This window comes from Podarcis vaucheri, assembly GCF_965113315.1.
Source record: "Podarcis vaucheri genome assembly, chromosome: 15".
Classification (NCBI taxonomy): Eukaryota; Metazoa; Chordata; class Lepidosauria; order Squamata; family Lacertidae; genus Podarcis; species Podarcis vaucheri.
This window is the reverse complement of record NC_138753.1, coordinates 12,314,082-12,338,660: the sequence shown is the minus strand read 5'-3', so window position 1 is coordinate 12,338,660 and position 24,579 is coordinate 12,314,082. Positions and strand designations below refer to the sequence as shown.

The 24,579-nt window shown below is 47.0% G+C and overlaps 1 protein-coding gene across 2 annotated transcripts in view; it reads left to right on the top strand.

Annotated features, from left to right (window-relative positions):
- Positions 1-14,526: 14,526 nt before the first annotated feature.
- Positions 14,527-24,579, top strand: part of SPNS2 (SPNS lysolipid transporter 2, sphingosine-1-phosphate) — a gene marked incomplete at its 5' end in the record, with an annotated part of 98,304 nt that continues 88,251 nt past the window's right edge. For both annotated transcript variants that reach the window (XR_014214081.1, XM_082201248.1), the window contains one exon: positions 14,527-14,854. Coding sequence is in view for 1 of the 2 variants with exons in the window: in XM_082201248.1 (XP_082057374.1) it covers positions 14,527-14,854 (328 nt within the window). The remainder of the gene's footprint in view (positions 14,855-24,579) is intronic.

Below are 24,579 nucleotides of genomic sequence, written 5' to 3'. Positions count from 1 at the left end.
TAACCGTTCCTCATAAGGCATCGTTTCCAGGCCTTTGACCATTTTGGTTGCCCTCCTCTGGACACGTTCCAGTTTGTCAGTGTCCTTCTTGAACTGTGGTGCCCAGAACTGGACACAGTACTCCAGGTGAGGTCTGACCAGAGCAGAATACAGTGTCACTATTACTTCCCTTGATCTAGATGCTATACTCCTATTGATGCAGCCCAGAATTGCATTGGCTTTTTTAGCTGCCGCGTCACACTGTTGGCTCATGTCAAGTTTGTGGTCAACCAAGACTCCTAGATCCTTTTCACATGTACTGCTCTCAAGCCAGGTGTCACCCACCTTGTATTTGTGCCTCTCATTTTTTTTTGCCCAAGTGCAATACTTTACATTTCTCCCTGTTAAAGTTCATCTTGTTTGTTTTGGCCCAGCTCTCTAATCTGTCAAGGTCGTTTTGAAGTGTGATCCTGTCCTCTGGGGTGTTAGCCACCCCTCCCAGTTTGGTGTCATCTGCAAATTTGATCAGGATGCCCTTGAGTCCATCATCCAAGTCGTTGATAAAGATGTTGAATAAGACCAGGCCCAAGACAGAACCCTGTGGCACCCTACTAGTCACTCTTCTCCAGGATGAAGAGGAACCATTGATGAAAACCTTTTGGGTTCGGTCAGTCAGCCAGTTACAAATCCACTGAGTGGTAGCATAGTCAAAACCACATTTTACCAGCTTCTTTACAAGAATATCATGGGGCACCTTGTCAAATGCCTTGCTGAAATCAAGGTAGGCTACATCCACTGCGTTCCCTTCATCTACCAGGCTTGTAATTCTGTCAAAAAACGAGATCAGGTTAGTCTGACATGACTTATTTTTCAGAAATCCATGCTGACTATTGATGATCACAGCATTCCTTTCTAGGTGCTCACAGACTGTTTGCTTAATGATCTGCTCCAGAATCTTCCCTGGTATTGATGTCAGACTGACTGGGCGATAATTATTTGGGTCCTCTCTTTTCCCCTTTTTGAAAATAGGGACAACATTTGCCCTCCTCCAGTCTGCCGGGACTTCGCCTGTTCTCCAGGAATTCTCAAAGATGATTGCCAGTGGTTCTGAGATCACATCTTCCAGTTCTTTTAATACTCTTGGATGCAGTTCATCTGGCCCTGGAGACTTGAATACATCTAAACTAGCCAAGTATTCTTGTACTATCTCCTTAGTTATTCTGGGCTGTGTTTCCTCTGCTGAATTATTTGCTCCAAATTCTTTAGGTCGGGCATGTTTTCTTTATCGGAGAAGACTGAGGCAAAGAAGGCATTGAGGAGTTCAGCCCTTTCTGTGTCCCTTGTTTGCATTTCACCATCTTCTCCTCTGAGTGACCCCACTGTTTCTTTGTTCTTCCTTTTGCTACGGACATACCCATAAAAGCCTTTTTTGTTGCTTTTAACCTCTCTAGCAAGCCTGAGTTCATTCTGTGCTTTAGCTTTTCTGACTTTGTCTACATGTGCTGGCTATTTGTTTGAATTCCTCTTTGGTGGTTTCCCCCCTTTTCCATTTTTTGTACACATCCTTTTTTAATCTTAACTCAGTTAAAAGTTCTTTAGATAGCCACCCTGGCTTCTTTAGGCACCTTCCATGTTTCCGTCTCATTGGTATTGCCTGAAGTTGTGCTTTTACTATCTCCCTCTTAACAAACTCCCAGCCATCATGAACTCCCTTTCCTTTTAGTATTACTGTCCATGGGATCTCACCCAGCACTTCCCTAAGTTTTATGAAGTCGGCTTTCTTAAAGTCAAGAAATTGAGTCCTAGTATGCTTGGCTGCTCCTTTCCGCTGTATAGTAAACTTCAGAAGAGCATGATCACTCGCGCCTAATGATCCTTCCACTTCTACCCCACTAACCAGGTCATCAACATTGGTTAGGACCAGATCTAAAATGGCTGTTCCTCTTGTTGCTTCTCCCACTTTCTGGACAATGAAGTTGTCTGCAAGGCCAGTGAGGAATCTGTTTGACCTTATGCTCTTGGCTGAGTTTGACATCCAACAAATATCCGGGTAATTGAAGTCCCCCATTACTACTATCTCCCTTCCTTTTGCATGCTTGGCCATCTGTTCCAGGAAGGCATCATCTATGTCCTCTGTTTGGACATATAGGTTGTACACTCTGCTTCATTGGAGCTTTTTAAGCAGAGGTTGGATGGCCATCTGTCATGGATGATTTGGTTTGAGATTCCTGCATTGCAGGGGGTTGGACTAGATGTCCCTTGGGGTCCTTTCCCACTCCACAATTCTAGGTGGCACAGGAGACAACTCCTTGGGGCTGAGGTCCCTTGGGCCCCCCAATAAAACATTTAAAGGGGCCAGCACCCCCTGTAGTGTGTACAGTGGTACCTCGGGTTACATACGCTTCAGGTTACAGATTCCGCTAACCCGGAAGTAGTACCTCGGGTTAAAATCTTTGCTTCAGGATGAGAATAGAAATCGCACAGCGGCAGCGGGAGGCCCCATTAGCTAAAGTGGTACCTCAGGTTAAGAACAGTTTCAGGTTAAGAACGGACCTCCGGAATGAATTAAGTTCTTAACTCGAGGTACCACTGTATATATATATATATAAAACATTTTACTCATTTTCCAAAAATAACAAAAATAAACCAGTAACAATATTAAAACAAAACAAAGCAAAACAAATTGACTTCCCCCTAGTCCTTTCCTTGGTTCCATTGTTTATCAACATACTGCAAGTCCATTGTAAAGTTATAAACCATCAAATTACTTATTGTCCATTCAAAATTAAATTACAAGTAGTCTTAAAACCCTTCTAATGTATTAACCTGAGTACATTGCTTCTGAATATATGCAATGAAGTCCTTCCAATCTTCCTCAAATCCGTTATCGTCTCTTCCTCTTAGTTTCATTGTCAGCTTTGCCATTTCAGCATATTCCATTAATTTAACTTGCCAAAATTCTTTAACTAGGACACCTTCTTCCTTCCAACGTTGTGCTAATAATGTTCGTGCGGCCGTAGTTGCATATATAAATACATTCTTTAGTGATCTTCCATTCAAATAGTGTATTTTGATCAGTTATGAGGGGCAGGGCTTACCTGGCCCCCTCCCCTATATTTTATTCAAGTTGGCCCCCTTGGAAGAAGGCCGGAAGTGAGAGAAAGTAAGCAGTCCATGGTCACGCAGTCTGCTTCCAGGGAACCAGTTGTCACTCTCCCTTGCTGCAAATGTTTGAGGAGGGTCTCGACACAACAGTCTGCTGGTTGAATGAAGGCAGACCTTTCTCTGACCCAGTGTGACAACTCTTACGCTTGCACAGGAGAGGGGATCATCATAGCGTGTGGGTCTGTGTATTGCAGGTCAGAGAGATTCTCAAAGCAAGTGAAATCACATCCGAGCAATGCTAGCAAGCTGGTTCTCACTCTTCTATGACATTTGGCACAGGGATGTCAAAGCATCACGATGCGTCAGCTGGAGGGCATAGAAACAGAGGATGCTTCAAACCACCAAGGAACTCTGCATGAACTCCTGGAGTATGGGGGACGCATAAAAAATTTCACCAAGACCTGCCAGAAAAATATCTGGAATACCTAGCAAAACTGGAGTTATATTTTGTACAAGAGCGGACTTAATCTTTCATAATGTGTGGTGCCCCCAAATTATTGTTGTTGTTTAGTCATTTAGTCGTGTCCGACTCTTCATGACCCCATGGACCAGAGCATGCCAGGCACTTCTGTCTTCCACTGCCTCCCGCAGTTTGGTCAAACTCATGCTGGTAGCTTCAAGAACACTGTCCAACCATCTTGTCCTCTGTTGTCCCCTTCTCCTTGTGCCCTCCATCTTTCCCAACATGAGGGTCTTTTCCAGGGAGTCTTCTCTTCTCGTGAGGTAGCCAAAGTATTGGAGCCTCAGCTTCAGGATCTGTCCTTCCAGTGAGAACTCAGGGCTGAATTCCTTCAGAATGAAGAGGTTTGATCTTCTTGCAGTCCATGGGACTCTCAAGAGTCTCCTCCAGCACCATAATTCAAAAGCATCCATTCTTTGGCGATCAGCCTTCTTTATGGTCCAGCTCTCACCTCCATACATCACTACTGGGAAAACCATAGCTTTAACTATACGGACCTTTGTTGGCAAGGTGATGTCTCTGCTTTTTAGGATGCTGTCTAGTGCCCCCAAATCGATCTTCTCAATTATGGATCTTTTGTGCCCTCTCGGCTCGGCAAGGGAACCGCCCTAAATGCAATGTGCTTGATAACCAAATAATGCTAATATTCTTCACTTGCTGCCAGGCGAATTTCCCTAGGAAGAGCATTCCACAAACGGGGAGCCACTGCAGAAATTGCCCGTTCTCGTGTTGCTGCCATCTGGACCCCGAAGAAGGGTCTCAGATGATGACCGTAGAGTCCAGGTAGGTTCTTATGGAGAGAAGTGGTCCTTGATGTATTGCAATGTTAGGTTTAAGGAAGGTGGACCAACATGACCCTACAGGCCAAAGATGAAGGCCCTGTAGGTCAGAGGTTCTCCAGCACTGGGGCCCTCAGTGGCTGGGCGATCGTGACTTGGGCATCAGAGAACTGGGTCCCCTGACACCACAGCGTTGAACCCCTGCCAGAAGTCAAACTCAGCCTGCCATGATTGGCAGCAAAGGGGAGGAAGGAGCTCGAAGGATGGAGGGAGCAGCTCCGCGGAGAATCCCACAGCAACAGAAGAGAAGCTGGAAGATCTCCAACCTACGTCATTTGCTAAAGAGAGAGAAAAATCACACATATGGCAGAATTCACACTCCTGCATTCGGCTGCCTGCCCCTTCTTTAGTTTGTTGGGGAGGCTCTCCTTTTCCCTGGCTGTGATTTTCGCTCTTTCTTCGTTCTATTTTCACCTCGGTAATAAAGTGCATTAAAAATAACACCTAGCAAATGAGGTCTGCAGTCAGGGACCTAACTGAATGCTGCAGTAATTCATGTTTTTGTGTGTGTGCCATTCATAAACTCCTCGCCGTGATGCAACACACACACTTGCCACCACGAGTTCCTCTCTCTGAATCACCTGAGACAAAAGCAGGAAATGGAAAAGGCTCCACCTTTTGCATCCAGGAGAATTCAACGAGGAGAAGGATACATCTTGAGGCTCTGGTAGGGCGACAGTCCCCTTTCTTGGAAGATACGTCCTGGAGCACCAAGTCCTGCATGACTGGGAAACGTTCAGCTGGTGCAGCCTCCCACTGTGGGCCAGAGAAATTCTGCTGCTATTGCAACTGCAACGTGCACAGTCGTTTACAAATAAATGAAGTTAGGTCCCTGCCCTGAGGATCTTACAGTTAGACATGAGACCCCCCCCCCCAGGGTTGGAGTCAACACATGACATCCTCAGGCAGCTATGGGTTGTGCCCAATGAAGCTCTACTCAGAGGAGACCCATTGAAATTCACAAACCTAGTAATGCCCATTAAGTCCAATGGTTCTACTCTAAGTAGGACTAGCATTGAATACAACCCTGTATACTGAAACTTGCCCTGTTTCCTGCCCTGTGTGGCATCAGCTCTCCAGGGTTTCAGCCAGCTGACAGTGCTACCTGGTGTGGGAATGTTGAGGATAGTAGGAGTGGATATATTGATGAAATATTATCCTTCCTGACTCACGCTAGTGAGCTAATAGCAGAGCACATTCCATTCTACATAGCATGAAGCTAGTTGATAGTTTCGTTAGAATAATTTGAGTTAAGCAATCCAGTCTGGCTTGTCCGGATTGGGTTGTTCCTGGTAAATCCCCTCTTAAAACAATAACAACATAACAGTTGTTGCAACGGTAAGGTTTACTTACATTCAGTTCACAGTATGATCCTGGAGGCAGGCTTTAGTTTTTAGTTACAGTTACGTGCTCTTGTGAGGGATGAGCCCATGTGCTGCTGGCTGAGATCCAGCACACAGCAAAAGCATTGAGAAGAGATGGGATCAAGAGAGTCAAGAGGAAGGTGACTGCATGACTGGCCCCTTTATAGGGTCTGCCAGGGTCACGCCCATCTACCTGGTCACACGCAGGGGGAGGATGCTCCAGACCAGGTGTGACAGGAAGTCCTCCTGGCTGGAGCAACATTCCCCTGTGAGTCCACTCTGGGCAAACAGGAAATGTAGTACAGTGGTACCTCGGGTTACAGACGCTTCAGGTTACAGACGCTTCAGGTTACAGATGCTTCAGGTTACAGGCTTTGCTAACCCAGAAATAGTACCTCGGGTTTAGAACTTTGCTTCAGGCTAAGAACAGAAATTGCGCAGCTGTGGCAGTAGCGGAGGCCCCATTAGCCAAAGTGGTACCTCACGTTAAGAACAGTTTCAGGTTAAGAATGGACCTCCATAATGAATGAAGTTTTTAACCCAAGGTACCACTGTATTTGACTGCTTTTGTGATTCGAACCACTGACCTTCTGATTGGCAAGTCCTAGGCTCTGTGGTTTAACCCACAGCGCCACCCGCGTCCCTTGCGGTGGGTGTGGGAGTTATTTTTTCAAAAACACATATTTTTACCATTTTGTCACCGCCCTCAGTGATGACACCTGGGGCGGCCTGCACCCCCCGCACCCCCCTTCCTACACCACTGTGCGGAAGCCCCTGGCCCTTCACTTGCCTGACCTGCCTCTTCTTCTGAGCCACTCCGTGTTCCACCCTCCAGCTCTCAAGCTCCCCCTACCTCTGATTCTTGCCTCCTGGATGGAACTGTTCCCCACAAATTGCTGCCCCTCCTCCTGAGTCAGACTCCATTCTCTCTGCCCCCGGTGCACATTCATCTCTGTCTCCTGCCAGTTCCGGACATCTACCTCCCTGAATTTCTCTATTCCTCTTTTAAAGTCATCCAAATTGGTGGCCCTCACTGCCTCCTGTCAGAGTAAGTTCCATAGCTTACCCATTACCCCTGAAATTTCTATGTTTGCATGTATATGTATTAATTAGCCTATTCAACATTATTATTATATTTGTACATCGCCCTATACCTGTAGGTCTCAAGGCTGTTCATAACACAAAGTTACAATACACAAAGCAAAAATAAATAATCAAAACAATTAACCATATTATACAATACACTCCTCAACAAAAATCCCCTAAACCAGCTGTTCTCAACCTGTGGGTCCCCAGATGTTGTTGGACTACAACTCCCATCATCCCTGAGCTCTGGTCTTGCTAGCTAGGGGTGATGGGAGTTGTAGTTCAACAACATCTGGGGATCCACAGGTCGAGAAAGACTGCCCTAAACAATACTCCAGCCTGCAAATACAAGGCCCATGTCCTTGTCCCTCCCCCTCTCTCAAGCACACATCTCAAGAAGCCTGTCCAGAATGTCCCAAACTCACACGCTGCTCAAACATGCCTTTATTTTCAGTCTTTTCCAAACTGAAAGCAAAAAAACCCTCCACCCTAATCTAAACCTGGCAGTGACTCCTTTATAAATCTGGGTTCATGTTTCCCACGGCAAAGAGGTTCTTGGTTTTATGAGCTTCTTTCTGAAACGCCGGTTATGGGACTTTGCTGCAAAGCTTTTCCAAACCAAAGGAATTGACTGAGCACTGCCAAGCTGTTAAAACATTTTATTTTTTGGGTGAATTTAAAATAAAATAAAATACAAAACATCAGCCCACAGGACTTTCAATCAAATAGAGTAGCCTGCCCTTGGGAGCCACAGAGACATTCTGAGGTTTTCCCTCTAACCGCTGGCTGTAGCCTTAGCATTTAGGGCATTTTCTAGCAAGTCGGCCTCCTTAGCTCTCCGGGAAGCGGATGATTTGCTGCAATTTCCAGAGCTTCCTTTCATAAGCTTACCTTCCCCACATCTGAGCACTGTGGGAGTCAACAGAACTGAAGAACATTGGCTGGCGCTGAGTTGAGCAAAGGTCTCTTCACCTCCCTCCCCCCATCTCAGCGAGCTTCTGTAGACCAGCGCTTAGGTCCCATCCTCACGGCACATTTAAAGCAGTATCAAACCACTTTAGAAGTCACGGCCGTCCCCAACATGTTAGAAGGGATGTTGCTGTGAGGGAGCAGCAATCTTGGAGGTAGCATCTGCACCATCCATTTAAAGCACTACGATACTGCTTTAAACAGCCATGGCTCCCCCCCCCCCGAGGTTCTGGGAGCTGTAGTTTGTTACGGGTGCTGAAAGTTGTTAGGAGGTCCCTGTTCCCCTCACAGAGGTACAATTCCATACCCTCCGATTGTTCCTATTTTCCAGGGACAGTCCTGGATTTACAGAAGCTGGAATGCCCCGATTTTCCTTAGGATGTCCCTATTTTCATTGGAGAAATGTTGGAGCGTATGGAATAGGAAGCTGGAACTCAGTTCCGGCATCTCTCAGGTGGGCGCCATTGGCATTCTAAGAAAATGAGGGAGGTGTTCGTGGTGAGTTCCGGCACCTCTTTTTCTAGAAAAATAGCACTGGTCATGCCCATATTTTTTATTGGAGAAATGTTGGAGGGTATGGATAGGATGTCCCTATTTTCATTGGATAAATGTTGGAGGGTATGCAACTCCCATAGTTCCCTGGGGAAAGGGCTTGCTGGGAACTGTAGTTCTATGAGGGGAGCAGGGGGCCTACTAACAACTCTCAGCACTCTCAACTGACTACAGTTCCCAGGATTCTTTGGGGGAAGCCATGGCTGTTTGAAGTGGCATGATGGTGCTTAAAATGGATGGGCCTTCCGCCATGATGGATTCTGCCTTCAGGACAAGAGGCAGAATGCATCTGAATGCAGTGGGAAAGGACGATCATTCTTATGTTCGGCTTGTGGGCATCCCATAGGGCAGAGGATGGGAAGCAATCTCAGGCTGGGGTCTGAACAGGGCCCTCCCCAGGCCACACAGTCTCCGTCCAGGCCATGTCCCCTGCTAGGGATGAGGTCGACTCGTTCTGCAAAATGGTTCATAAAAACTTACCAGCTTGCAAAAATAACCTACTTGGCTTCAATTCTTCAAAGAACTATTTGTAAGTCCACTAGTACTTTGTGTCCACTAGTACTTTGTGTGGGACGTGGGTGGCGCTGTGGGTTAAACCACAGAGCCTAGGACTTGCTGATCAGAAGGTCGGTGGTTCGAATCCCCACGACGGGGTGAGTTCCCGTTGCTCGGTCCCTGCTCCTGCCAACCTAGCAGTTCAAAAGCACATCAAAGTGCAAGTAGATAAATAGGTACCGCTCCGGCGGGAAGGTAAATGGCGTTTCCATGCGCTGCTCTGGTTCGCCAGAAGTGGCTTAGTCATGCTGGCCACATGACCCGGAAGCTGTACGCTGGCTCCCTCGGCCAATAAAGCGAGATGAGCGCCGTAACCCCAGAGTCGGCCACGACTGGACCTAATGGTCAGGGGTCTCTTTACCTTTACCTAGTACTCTGTGTGCCCCCCCCCGGGGTATTCAAATTCATCTTGAAGTGGGTGCAATGTGACATCATCACAACACACCATCTAGTTTAAGTTACAAGCCACGGAAAGATTGGGAAAAGCCATCAAAAGCTCACGGTCTGGTGTGCTTCTGAATACCAGTTGCTGGAACCCGCAGGAGGGGAGAAGGGTCTTGTGTTCAAGTCCTGATTGCCTCCCTTAGGCATTTGGCTGACTACTGTGAGAACAGGATGCTAGACTAGGTGGACTGATCCTGCACACTCGTCTTACGTTATTTCTGCATGAGATTCCTAAACGGTAGTTCACTAGACCTCCAAGAAATTGGCAGCTTTTTGAAGAGGTGGAATGCTCTGGGTTGTAGTTAAAATACACGCTGTCCCTCTTGGGAAATCTTAAGCCATCAGCATTTTAAAGGCCAGACGCCCTGTTTTCTTTCCAGGCAGAAGCGGGGTATGTGTGTGTGTGTGTGTGTGTGCGTGTGCACACTCATGTGCCAAGATGTGGTTCAGAGGAGAGCACAGTCTCTGCTGAGAACTGCAGGGAGACCGCAAAAGTAATTTCACTTGGAACATGGATATCCTGCTGGGGACAGGGATTTTTTCATAGAAACATCAAATCAACCCATGGTGACCAATGATAGCTTGGTGGATTTTGGTATGCTAGTCCAGAAGGAAAGGTTATTTGTTTTGCTGGTGGGGTGGCATTTTTTTTTTCAGATGGCAATTTAGACCCAGTAAGGAGCAGGGCTGGCTTGAGAGTATCAGTGTGGAAATGGTTAGTAAAGGGACCCCTGACCATTAGGTCCAGTCGTGGCCGACTCTGGGGTTGCAGCGCTCATCTCGCTTTATTGGCCGAGGGAGCTGGCATACAGCTTCCGGGTCATGTGGCCAGCATGACTGAGCCGCTTCTGGCGAACCAGAACAGCGCACGGAAACGCCATTTACCTTCCTGCCGGAGCAGTACCTATTTATCTACTTGCACTTGGACGTGCTTTCAAACTGCTAGGTGGCAGGAGCAGGGACTGAGCAACGGGAGCTCACCCCGTCGCAGGGATTCGAACCGCCGACCTTCTGATCAGCAAGTCCTAGGCTCTGGGCTTTAACCCACAGCGCCACCCGCGTCCCTTTGGAAATGGTTAGTACTCGGCCACAATTCCCTGATCTGTGAAATGGGTACAATGATGAGAATGCTGTGCATGGACACACAAATCCAGGGAAGTAGATTCTGCACCACAAAAACGCCTGTCTTCCAAGTGGGTTCAAGCGGTTTTGCCTTTGCCATACCACCTTTCCCTGGGAAACCTGCTCCTTAGTGCTAAATTGGAACAAAAAGCAATCTGCAGAAAACCCGATGGCTATTTGTCCCAATTCTGGCCTAAACCACAGGTTTTCCCCGAGGAAAGTAGTGGGGCAAACAGAAGTGAAGGTGAGCCCTAAGTGCCAGTCTTCAGAGCGGCCTCCCCCAACCTGGCGCCCTGAATTCCAGATGTTTAGGACTTTAACTCCCACCAGCCAGCTAGCAATGAATGTATCTGTTTTAGTTTCTCTCGGTACCTTGTTTTTCCCATTTTAAGTACAGTTTGCCTTTATTTTCTCATCAGTTTTTTTTTAAGTCCTTGGTAAATTTCATCCACATTGTAGTGTGCATTTTTAATATGCAATTTTGTCAAATATGGAAATGTGTTTGGTTTAATTCCAGTGAATGCTGAGTACACAGCTTTTTAACCTTGCTTTTTATACCTGCAATGTGTGTTTTCAGGACCCACCCTACTCTGGTGACAGAGATCTGCTTTAACTGTTCTTCATACTGAATTATAAATAGCTGATGAATAAATATAATAACATAAATATTATTCTTGATAATTAATATTAATGTTTGCAAGCAACCTCCCCTAATATATTATATTTTTTTGATATGCTATTTTCACTAATAGATGCATTTTTTTGCACACCTCCCCCAAAATATGTATTTTCGTACATCACATTGCAAGTGGAAATTGTGAAGGATAACTGTGTTTCAGGGCACATCTTGCTTTGGGAATTAGATAGGTTTGTATTAAAATGAGAACCGGACTGAATTTCATCCCTATTCCTAGCCCTTAGCCACAATGACTATGCTAGGGCTGATGGGATGCTTTAGGGTGGCAGAGAAGCCTCTGTTGCTTTTTTGCTGCGACAAACTAAGTAAGACAGCAGGTCCTCTGAGGTTGTAAATTAGATAATGGGGATGCTGCACAGGCGAGGCTCTGCTCCTTTGATCTCAGTTTCTATTTTAACACTCGCCTTGCAGTTACCTCACTTATTGTGTTTTTTCGGTGCCTGTTCTTTTGGCTAAAACAAATAAAACTGAAGCGGACTTCGAAATAATAAATCACTATCAACATCACCACCACTGTGGAAGGACGTGTGGATCCAGAATTGGCCTCCACAGTCACTTACGGACTCACTGCTAAGATCATGTTCACGGAAGACAATCTTACTCGGCTACGAGTGATCGCCAAAGACGAAGAAGACATGTTAGAAAGGCCAAAAATCTACAAAATGAAGCATAAGAAGCTGGATGGTGAGGTGTTTAGAAAGTGGGGAGGGTAAGGATAACTTCAGCTCTCGGTGACAGAAATCTAATTGGACAATTAGCCAAACTGGCAGAGGCTGATGGGAGCTGGAGTCCAACAGCATCTGAAGGGTCACAGGTTCCCCATCCCAGGTATAGACAATATACCTGTATATACCTGCCAATGGGGTGTATGGGGTGTTAGGGAGGGGTAGTAATTCTGGTGGGGGATACATGGTGCTCCCTTTGGGGTAGTTTGTCCATCTTTGGTCCCCACCCCATACTCAACTCTTACCTGCAGCTTCTGGCAGGTGGTAGTGTGTGACAGCGGCTACACGCTGAAAAACAGCTTCAACTCGCCGGCTGAACCAGGTGAGGGTAGCCAATGGGTCTCAAACCCTCAGTGAGTCAGGGATTTCCCCTACATGTGAAGACAGTCTCCTATGCATTGAGCAGAGGAGACCAATGGTCAAGAAGGTGGTTTCTGCACGTGCCATAGAGCAGGCGTAGGCAACCTAAGGCCCAGGGGCCAATCGCCTTCTAAATCCGGCCCGCAGACAGTCCAGGAATCAGAGTGTTTTTACATGACTAGAATGTGTGCTTTTATTTAAAATGCATCTCTGGGTTATTTGTGGGGCATAGGAATTGGTTGATTCCCCCCCCTTCAAAATATAGTCCGGCCCCCCACAAGGTCTGAGGGACAGTGGACCGGCCCGCGGCTGAAAAAGCTTGCTGACCCTCGCCGTAGAGGTTAAGGGGTGATATGATAGCCATGTTCAAATATATAAAAGGATGTCACATAGAGGAGGGAGAAAGGTTGTTTTCTGCTGCTCCAGAGAAGCCGACACGGAGCAATGGATCCAAACTCCAAGAAAGAAGATTCCACCTAAACATTAGGAAGAACTTCCTGACAGTAAGAGCTGTTCGACAGTGGATTTTGCTGCCAAGGAGTGTGGTGGAGTCTCCTTCTTTGGAGGTCTTTAAGCAGAGGCTTGACAACCGTATGTCAGGAGTGCTCTGGTGGTGTTTCCTGCTTGGCAGGGGGTTGGACTCGATGGCCCTTGTGGTCTCTTCCAACTCTATGATTCTATGATTCTAAGATGGGGCTCGTCAACCTGGGAAGGCAGCCCATCTAGGAGAAGGCAAACTCTGCTCCTAAACCTCCACTGCCTTGTGGGATATCTTTGGGAGAAGGAAAGGCTAAAGAATAAACCCTACACAAATCTGGAGTGTAGTCCTGGATGGCATGTTGTACGTCTCCTTCCAGCAACTTCTGCAGCCAAGCTGGTGCCAAACTCTGCTCTGCTTTCCTTTGGACCACATCAGCGACCTCCAGACACACTGCTCCGGCTTGTGCTCTGCGGAGGTCAGTTCAGTGCTTCAAAAACAGTGGCTTGACTTCACCTCCCAAGGCACCCTCTGTTGTCTCTCGAGACAGGCATGGATGCCAACAACCTGTCAATCGTCGGCCACGGATTATAGGAGTTCTATCATGTGTTCCTTGAGAGCGTGTGGGGCTCTAAAGGGGGAAGTGCTTGAAATAAACAAACACCAGCGGTGTAGTGACATGCTTGCCCCAACGCACATGCCTTTAGTCATGCTAGATGTAATGTGGGAAAACATGATTAAGATTGTGTGTGCATATTATATATATAGATAGATATAGTTTTTGTGCGTGTGTATAATTGGTTTTACGAAATACACGATAAATCATTGTTGAAATCGCGAAAGCACAAAAGCATACATTTATTTATATGTTTTTAAGACACCACAAGGCAGAGTGATTCAGATCCACACCACAGTGCTAGGGAAGAAGGTTTTTAACCCCGACCCCTGGTCTTTTCTGCTTAGGTATAGAAAACATTTCCAGCTTGTGTTCCTCCAGGGCAAGCAGTGGGGGAATGAATAGCCAAAGTGGCTCTGAGTGCTATAATCCATAGCCAATGTCAGACCTTTCCGGGGGAACCAAGCCCATGGAACCAAGTGGCGTTTACTTCCATGTAAAGACGAAATAGTGATTGGGGGCCAGCGCCCCTATCCTGCTCACCTTTCTTCAGAAGCAAGTTCCCCTCGCGGATGCCAGGTTGAGTCCCTTCATCAACCTCTCCAGGTAACCCTGTGGCCACATCCCCTACCTGAAACCCCCGAAGAGCCGCTGCCATATTCCCCCGACAGACCCAAGGCCTGACTGCATAAGGCGGCTTCAGCCTAGTGTGTCTGAAGAAGCCCAGAGGCTAAAATCCGCCCACTGTGCGCCATGGCCGATTTCTAACTGGGTGGAAGCCCGTCGAGGAACGTAGCTGGGCGGTTTTACGCCACTGGACTTGGGTGCACGTCTCCTCGGGAGTAAGTCCCACCGACTTGAGGAAGGGGCAAGTCAGAGGCGGCCACCGCCGACGGCAGAACGCAAGGGACAGAGCGCGCGCATCTGCGATCCTCCGCCCGGTTCCCCTTTGCGCGCCGTCGGGCAGGGGCGGAGGATCGGTGGGCGGAGCCGAGGCGGCGCAGCCAATCCTGGCGGCCGGGCGGGGCCGGTGGAAGATGCGGCGCTGCTGGCGCTGAGCAGCGGCCGGCCGGGCGGCAGGTGCGCGTCTAGTGGCAGCGCGGCCGCGGCGGCTCATGATGTGCCTGGAGAGCGACGGCTCGTCGAGCGGCGGCCCGCCGGGCTGCAGCGGGCGCCTCCGGGTCTCGGCCGCGGCCGGCGCGGGCGACGACGACGAGGAGGACGACGGAGGAGGAGGAGGAAGCGGCGGCGACCGCGGCTGCTGCGGGCGGAGCGGCGAGGTGCAGACCCTGTCGGGCGCCGTCCACGCGCCCCAGGGCGGCGCCGACAAGGCAGCGGCGGCGGGCGCCGCGCCTCCCAGCCTGGGCAGAGCGCGCGTGGCGGCCGCCGCCATCCTCAGCGTGGGGAACGTCCTCAACTACCTGGACAGGTACACCGTGGCAGGTGAGGCGGCGCTTCGGGAGATCCCTGGCAGGCGGGCCGAGAAGGGGCTCTCTCTGCTCCCGAGGGGGGGAAACCCACGCGCGCTCCCCCTTCTCCACCTTAACCATTCATTCATTCATTCTCTCTCTCCATCTGATCTTTTTCTTCGGTCGCTTTCTCTCTCTTTTGACTCTCCCCTGTTCTCATTTCTTCTTTTTCCATTTATTCGCCTTCTTTCCTTTCCTGTTTCTCCATCCTGCGCTTCCCTCCCCCACGCCCTCTTTCTTATTTCCCTCCTCGTCTAATTTTTTCTCCTTCCCTTTTTCTTCCGTTTATATCCTTTTCTTCCTCCTGTTTCCCCCATTCATTCGCTTCCTCTTCCCCCTCTGATTTTTCTCCCTTCCTCCCCATTTCCAGCCTTTCTCTTCCTCCTCTGCTCTTCTCCCTTTCCTCTTTCCTCTTCCCTTCCTTTCCTCTCCCCGTCTCTCTTTCCCCCATCCTCTTCTCCATCCGTCCCCAGCGATCTGCTCGCCCTCCTTCTTCCATCTGCGCTTCTCTCTCTCTCTGCCGCATGCTGTTTAGCTGTCCTATTGGAATAAAAGCAGCTCTCTGGTTTGCCATGGGGAAGTGCATACAAAAGGCTGAGCAGAGCTGCGTGGCGGGAGGTGAGGGGCGCCCTCCGCTAGGCACCTTGGAAAAGCAGGGGTCCTCTCCTGGATTTGGGTATGCTGGAGGTGGCCGGTGCCATTGGCATGGATGAATAGATGGATGGATGTTTTGGTCCTCATCTCTCCGCTGCAAACATGCTTCGCATACCCAGAAGGAATCCATTGTGGTGGTTAGACAGCCCTCGCTGTTTTCGCTGGCATGGTGTGAGAATTTGAAGCCTTTCTCTTAATTCCAGGCTGGTCAGCTGGAGGTGGTTTCAGAGCCAGGCTTATCTCTCTGTGTGTCATTTAAAAATGATAAAGAATGTAAAACTGCTCAGGTCAATAGATGCCCACGCTAGACGACCCACTCTCTCTCTCCCCCCACCCATGTTTACGATGGCTGAATTGCAGCGCTTTGGGTTTTAATAAATAAATAAATCGGGGCCCGTGCAACGTAATTAACTAAACACTCCTTGTGTGGAGGCTTGCGGCATTGTCTTTCGCTCTGTCTTTTAATTGTGCACCCCAGTAAACGAAGGAAGGTTCTGTTGTCCCTTCCCCTATTGAGTTTTGCGATAAAATAAGTCGTTTGGGGTCCCAGCTCAGAGATGTTTGCATCCCAGCCCTGATGGGGCACCCGAAAGTAACTCCTCTGTGTTTGCACATCCCAGATCCCTGACACTGTGGGGTGTGTGTGATAGAGAGAGAGAGGGCTGTGCGGGAAATATGGGATGCCTCTCTGCATTCTGCATGGATGACAGGTACAGCTGTTAGACCTGAGATAAGATGTACTTTGAAAATGAATTGGGTTGGAAGGATGGGTATTTTCCAGTTAGTTTGGAAATATTGCGGGGTGTGTGTGTGTGTGTACTGCCCAAGCAAGTCATTGTGCGTGCTTGTGTGTGTATAATATATCCAGGATTTTCTGGAGCACAAGAAGAGGGCAATATTGGCTTCTGTTTCAACACTGCTCTTTGCAGCAGCACATGGAGAGATTTGTAGGAGAGCTTTTTTCTTCTAGGCAAGAAAATGGGCTATGATTTCTCCCCCCCTTTTTTTTTTTGCCTGGAGGGGAAAACATGCTGGAAGGGGAACTGGCAGCCAGCAAAAATGAGCTGCTGTGTGTTTTCCCTTGAAATGCTGAATGCTTTGAAAATGCTGCATTTCCAACAGACACAAGTACTGTCCTCAGCTGTGCAAGGTGCCATGGCTCAGAATTCAATGCCTCTTTCTTGGAACCAGTTCAGTAGGTAGAACTGATGGTCCTCAGTCTTGTTCCATTTTGTAGGATATTTTCCTACCTTGCAGGTCTGTTGTGACTGGGGTGAAACAGGACAAGGGAAGATTGAGTTTCCCCCCATGTATGTAAACAATGGTTGTCTGCCTTTGAAATCTGCCTTTTCTCCAGGGTCCTGGAAAACATATTTAATCATCACGACAACCCTCTGAGGTAGCTTAAACTAAGATGTAGTAACTAGCTGCAGGACATTCATGGTTCAGCAGAGGGGTTTGAATCTGTGCTTCCCATATCCAAAGCCACTGCTGGCTACTATGCTATATTGCCTCTGTAATCATGTTTAGATAGTGCTTATATAAGGCCACAGAGTGTCTTCTGATTGGGAAAGAGGATACGGGGAGGCAGTTTATAATTCCTGCTGGGAACTGCTACACTCTCAAATAGGGATAGAAGGACCTGACACCGCCATTGTTCTCAATTTCTTATTTCTTTTCCTGTCTTAAATTCAATCCTCCACATTTCTGCAGCAATTAATGCTTAAAAAAAGAACATTTATGAACATTCTTCGGCAGTTTGATTTTTTTCCTAATACAGTAAGCACATATTTGTATGTAGATATTGTTGGACTACAATTCCCATCATCCCTGAGCACTGGTCCTGGTAGCTACGGATAATGGGAGTTGTAGTCCAACAACACCTAGGGGCCCAAGTTTGAGAAAGGCTGGACTAGGACCTGGGAGACCAGGGTTCAAACGCCTACTCAGCCATGAAGCCCACAGAGAGAGCCGCTTTATACTAGGTTGGACTGTTTGTCCCTACAGCCTAGTGCTGTTGGCTCCGACTGGCAGCAGCTCTCCAAAGTCTCCGCTAGACTTTCCCTTCACTTCCTGCACAATACTCCTTAACTGGAGATGTCAGGTACTGAACCTGCAAAGCACTCACTCTGCTACTGAGCCACGATCTCTCCATTCTTTATGTGGGCAGGTTCAGAAAGCCCCTTACTGCGTTTGAAATTGGACCCATTTTCTCTACAGAGCTAGCAAGAGGTTCAGATTAGCTACTGCAGTGTGTGGTGGGGGCCACTGGCTACAGGCAAACTCTCCTGACACAAGTGGTGCTTCCACAGAGTACACACAACAGGGAAGGGCTTTTTAAAAATGTATTTTATTTGCCAGTTTCCCAGAAGCACCTTTCCAGCCACCGGGAGAAATGAGAGGTGGTATTTTGGAGACAGTGGGGGCCTTCATTTGCCATATTTTTGGGGGGAACCCTGTTGAGGGTTGGGTTTTTTTTAAATGAAATTCGCCAAAATCTACACTTCCGACATGGGCTGCCATTCATTTTCCCAGACATGTCGGCTACAAAAGAGGACCAAATACCATCTGTGTCCAGGAAATTCCAGATGTATAGCAACCCTAGTTATGCTGAGAAGGAAGCAGCAGGGCTCTGTGTTTGAGCAATGCATGCAGAAATTCCCAATTTCATTTTTTTTTTTTATAAAATTTTTATTGGTTTTACAAGAGTTTTTATAACAAACAAACATAAAAGAAAAACAGACAAACAAAAATATATAATTTCAAAATGTCCTTTCATAAACTTCTTTCCTCGGACTTCCCCATACCTCCCCTTTCTGCATCCTCATGTCCAAATTTTATAGCAACTTATAAATGTTTTTTCCGATCCTAATTCATCATAGTCCTTTCTTAATCTAATCTTATATTACTGCAACCCTTTCTCTCTGTAAAATCTCGACATTCTAAACTTCATCAAGTTTATAATAGTTCTTAAGATAAATCTTAAATTTCTTCCAGTCTTCTTCCGCAGTCTCCTTTCCCTGGTCACGAATTCTGCTCGTCATTTCCGCCAATGTCATATAGTCAATCACTTTCATCTGCCATTCTTCCAAGGTGGGTAAATCTTGTGTCTTCCAATACTTTGCGATCAGTATTCTTGCTGCTGTTGTTGCATACATGAAAAAAGTTCTATCCTTTTTTGGCACCAGTTGGCCGACAATGCCCAAGAGAAAGGCCTCTGGTTTCTTAAGAAAGGTATATTTAAATACCTTTTTCATTTCATTATATATCATCTCCCAGAAAACCTTAATCTTCGGGCATGTCCACCAAAGATGATAAAAAGTACCTTCAGTTTCCTTGCATTTCCAACATTTGTTATCAGGCAAATGGTAAATTTTTGCTAGCTTAACTGGAGTCATGTACCACCTATAGACCATTTTCATCACATTTTCCTTTAAAGCACTACATGCCGTAAATTTAATACCAGTGTTCCACAACCTTTCCCAGTCAGCAGACATAATATTATGACCAATGTCCTGTGCCCACTTAATCATAACTGATTTAACTGTTTCGTCTTGTGTATTCCATTTCAACAGCAAGTTATACATTCTTGACAAATTCTTAGTATTGGGTTCTAACAATTCTGTCTCAAGTTTTGATTTTTCCACCTGGAAGCCAATTTTCCTGTCTTGTTTAAAAACCTCCATTATTTGATAATAGTGGAGCCAATCTTGTACTTTGGGTTTTAATTTTTCATGGCTCTTTAATTTCAGTTTCTCTCCATCCTGTTCTAAGATCTCACAATACTTTGGCCATCCGACCTCCATATTAAGTTTCTTGTGGGCCTTAGCCTCTAAGGGTGACAACCATCTAGGGGTTTTGTTTTCCAACAGATCTTTATATCTCATCCAAACATTAAACAACGCTTTCCTTACAATATGATTTTTAAAGGCACTATGCACTTTGATTTTGTCATACCATAGATATGCATGCCAGCCAAATGCATTATTGAAACCTTCTAAGTCCAAGATATCTGTATTCTCGAGGAGCATCCACTCTTTCAGCCAGCAGAATGCTGCTGCTTCATAGTACAATTTTAAGTCCGGCAGGGCAAATCCCCCTCTTTCTTTTGCATCTGTTAAAATTTTATATTTTATTCTGGGCTTTTTGCCCTGCCAGACAAATTTCGCAATGTCTTTCTGCCACCTCTTGAAACAGTCCATCTTGTCAATAATCTGCAAAGTTTGAAATAAAAATAACATTCTAGGCAATACATTCATCTTAATCACTGCAATTCGGCCTAACATTGACAATCTCAAATTTGACCATATTTCTAAATCCTTTTTAATTTCTGACCAACATTTTTCATAGTTGTCCTTATACAAATTCAAGTTTTTAGATGTTAAATTAACCCCTAGATATTTCACCTTCTTAACCACCGTCAGACCTGTCTCTTCTTGAAACTTATTCTTTTCCATATCTGTTAGGTTTTTCCCTAAGACTTTAGTTTTTTGTTTATTCAATTTAAATCCAGCTACCTGTCCAAATTGTTGGATTATTTCCAACACTCTTTTTGTACTAGTGTTTGGCTCCTGCAAGGTCAAAACAAGGTCATCTGCGAACGCTCTTAACTTATAGTGTTTGGTTCCGACCTTTACACCTTTAACCTGCTGGTCGTCTCTAATCATGTTCAGCAACACCTCCAGGACCAGAAATTCCCAATTTCAATCCCCAACAACTCCGGGTAGGTTTAGGAAAGTGGATCCTGGAAATCCACTGCCTGTCAGTGTTGAGGCCGTACTGATGGCCCAGTGGCACGGCTCTGTATAGCTTCCTATGTCCCTGTAACCACCTCAGGGTGTTTGACAAGGCAAAAAGAAGCCTGACTGCTGGATCATTGGACCAATTTCTAGGCCACATTCTAGGCCCATCTATGCCCCATTCATACCATAAGATACCTCTCTAAGCAGCCATGGCTTCCCCCAAGGAATTCTGGGAGTTGTGGTTTCTTAAGGGCGCTGAGCGTAGTTTTCTTTTCCATGTAGCTGCAATTCCCAGAGCGATTTAACAACAATCCCTCTCAGTGCCCATAACAAACCATAGCTCCCTTGATTTTTGGGGGGAAAGCCACAGCTTTCCAAAGTGGTATTGAAAAACTCAATGTATGGTGCAAACATGCTCACAGTCTAGCATCTTTTCCTCACAGTGACCCACAAGATGCCTGTGGGAAGCCTGCAAGTCGTGTAGACCTGACATTTGGGTGGCTGAGGGGAAGGCTCCTAATTTTTTGACGGTTGTCTATTTTCCTTAATCATTCCAAGGGTAAGGCCCTTTTGAGCTGGCTTACGTAAACAGCTGTAAAATGCAATATGACATTTCAGTGAAAACCAAACTGCGGAAAAACAGCTCGCAGGCCGGCAGTGACACGCTATTATTGTGAGAAATGGTGTCAGGGACAGCCGGAGTTGTTGGGGGTGGGGAGGGGAAGAAGAGGGAGGGAACTTCCTCCTGGGCTGGATGGGAAACCAAGCACATTTTGTATTCCTAGCGTTTGGTCAGATCTGCTTACGCCGCAGAAAACCACCACTGTTCACTCTGGGAAGGGGAGAACACAAACGAGATCCTTCTTTGCAACCCCACCCTGGTCCCTCACATCCATTTTGTCAGGGAAGAGACCCCAGGACGAGGCGGCGGCAAGAGACCTTCTTGATAGGGCGCGGAGCAACGGCCGGCCACCATTTTTCAGGAAATCCAGGAAACGCCTGTGTAAACAAAAGCCTGGGCAAATGTCAGCTGGCCTTGTGGAATGGGTGGCTTCTTCAGCCCTAACACATTCCTTTGTTTGGTCCTTTTTTCTGTTTGGCTTCTGGTTCTAAAGATGGCTATAAAGCTGGGGAAGTCCCAAGCCCTCCTTAATGGGCCAAAAAGCTGGCCAGGACGTTAGATGCGGGTTGCGGGTGGCATTACTCATAGCAGCATATTCTGGGTATAGAGAGGCAGGAACTAACTTTACTTAACCCACCTCCAAGTGGGAAAGTGATAAGGGCGATGGTTTCACACTCACCACCAAGCTGTGCTCCAAACTGAGAAACTACATCAGATGAGGAACCATTGAAAGTGTGTGTGTGTGATTTGGAGAAGAGAACGTTTAAGGGGAGGAATGGAAGCTATTTACAAATCTATGAAGAAAAGACAAATGGAAGATGGACTAGATTAGCCACCGGCCTGATCCAACAAGGCACTCCTTGTGTGCTCCATTGCTCCATGGATCAGGAATAGAAATTGCAGGGTGGGCAGATTTTTGGGAACCTAGGTAGCTGCTTCATAGGGACATAGGTAGACCGTTGCTCTATCAAGAACAGTACAGGGGTACCTCGGGTTACATACGCTTCAGGTTACAGACTCCGCTAACCCAGAAATAGTACCTCGGGTTAAGAACTTTGCTTCAGGATGAGAACAGAAATCGTGCTCTGGCGGGGCGGCAGCAGCAGGAGGCCCCATAAGCTAAAGTGGTGCTTTAGGTTAAGAACAGTTTCAGGTTAAGAACGGACCTCCAGAACGAATTAAGTCCTTAACCCGAGGTGCCACTGTATTGTCTACACTGACGGGAAGCAGCTGTGCAAAAGAGTTCAGGCAGGGACAATCCCAGACCTACCTGGAGCTGCAGGTGATTGGACCTGAGACCTTCTGCTTCCAAAACAGATGCTCTGCCACTGAGATACAGCTTCCAAATTTCTAAATTAATGGTCTGTTTGACTATGGAACATACTGCACTGGGAGGTGGTGGGGTCTCCATCGCTGGAGATATTTAAGCAGAAACTAGATGGACATCTCTCAGGGATGCCGGCAGATACAGAATTCCTTCACTGAGCCTTGGGTTGAGCTAGGTGACATTCAAGGTTTCTTGCAACTCTAAATTTCTATTACAGTATTATTACTTCTACTACTACTATTACTGTTATTATTATTCCAAAGTTTATTGGGGTTCCTCAGTAACACCCGTAATTGTGGATAAGATTGTAGATAAGCCTGTACAGTGGTACCTCTGGATGTGAACGGGATCCGTTCCGGAGCCCTGTTCGCATCCTGAAGCAAACATAACCTGCGTCTGCGTGTGCGCGGGTTGCGATTCGCCACTTCCGTGCATGCGCATGACATCATTTTGAGCGTCTATGCATGCGTGAGTGCCGAAACCCGGAAGTAACACGCTCTGTTACTTCCGGGTCGCTGCGGAGCGCAACCGGAAAACGCTCAACCTGAAGCATAGTCAACCCGAAGTATGACTGTAGTGGTTAGAGTGTTGACCTAGGGCCTGGGAGACCAGGGTTCAAATCCCCACTTGATCATGCAGCCCATTGGGTGACCTTAGGCCAGTCGTGAACTCTCAGCCTAAACTACCTCACAGGGTTGTTGTGAGCATAAAACAGAGAGAGGGAGAGCCATGTAGCCCACCTTGACCTCCCCGGAGAAAAAGATGCGATATAAAGGGGATAAATAAAGCTGACATGTTCCTTGCTTGCCACTTCTGCTTCCCCTCTCTAATGTGCAGCTACCTTAGTATTCAAGGTATGTTCGCATTGGGACAGATGTGACCTGAGTGGGTGCCTTAAAAATTATAATCCACAGGTCACTGAAATATGCAGGATTTTTCATTGTGGACGTTCTTCTCAAAAGTCATGGGGCGCGGCTGAGATGGCATGTAAAAGATGAGGACTAGAGCCTTGAAGCTAGTGCGGCAGAGCACCAGTGTAATTGAAATGTAGCTTGCGTACGAATTCTGGGTTGCTAACTCTGCAAATGGAAAGGCAGCAGCCCAAGGTAATGAAAAGATTAGCTGAGGTTAATTACTCTGCCTGTGCTATATTTGTGCAAATGTGTTTCCCGCCCCCTTCCTCCCCCCCCACCCTGTCCGGCTCTAATTTGGAATCGGTGATTCAGCAATCTGGGTGCACATCTAGCCCCAGACAGGTGCCAGCAATGTATGCGTGTGTTTGTGTGCGAATCAGGTCATCAGGTGAAAAATCCGGTTTGTGTCTCAGGGCAGGTGGCAATTAGCACTACCTGCTCTTTAATGCAGCCAAAGCATGGTGTGCTCATTAAAGAACGCAGCAGCTTTGGAAATTTGGCCCCGGCCCAGTTGCAAGGGAGGAGCTGGACCCAGAGGGATATCCGCAAGGTGACAGATTTCGGTGTGTGTGTGTGTGTCAGAGGATAAGGTGCAGTTTCTGCCTTGGTCACATCCTTATGCTTGGCTGTTAAGTCATAAGCCAAACCTTAGGTGCTCATTTCCTGATACCTGGTTAGCAATATGTGGCTTCTCTGTTGACTTCCGGCTCTGTAGTGAGTAAGCTGTTAAGCTCTTAGTTGGTTTTCTTTGAAAAAACAAACAAAACAAAAATCTTCTGAAGGGGTAGGCAAATAAATGCACAAATATTTGTGGTCATCTCCACCTTCAAGTATAGCTTGCAAGTTTTTGTTTAGAATCTCAGGAATTCATTTTTCGATCCAGCACGGTCCAGTGGTTAAGGTGTTTCACTAGGCCTGGGGAGACCCAGTTTCAAATCCTCACTCGGTGGAGGAACGTGGGACCACCATGTTCGCAGTCCAGCCTGCCTCACAGGGTTGTTGTGAGGGTATAGTGTATGCTGTAGGTTGTCGTGCAGAGAACCATCTATAAAAAAATAATTATAATGAGTTTTGTTGCCTGGCATTTTGTCGTCACTGACTCATTCACTTGCTGATGGGAAAAATCAGCTGTAAGACTTCCCCAACAGACAGCTGAAATTTGGCGTGTGTGTGCATTTGCTCAAGAGACTAGCTTACCCAGGTGACTCCCATTGTCTCTGGCCATGTTGGCTTAATGTCTAATGAAGCAGCCCCATGTTCATAGAACCACAGAACTGCAGAGTTTTAAGGGACCCTGCGGATCATCGGATCCAACTCCCTGCAGTTGAAGGAATATGCAGCTGTCCCATACAGGGATCGAACCTGCAACCTTGGTATTATCAGCACCACACTCTAACCAACTGAGTTATCTAGTGATTCACTGCTTTGCAAATTGGCACT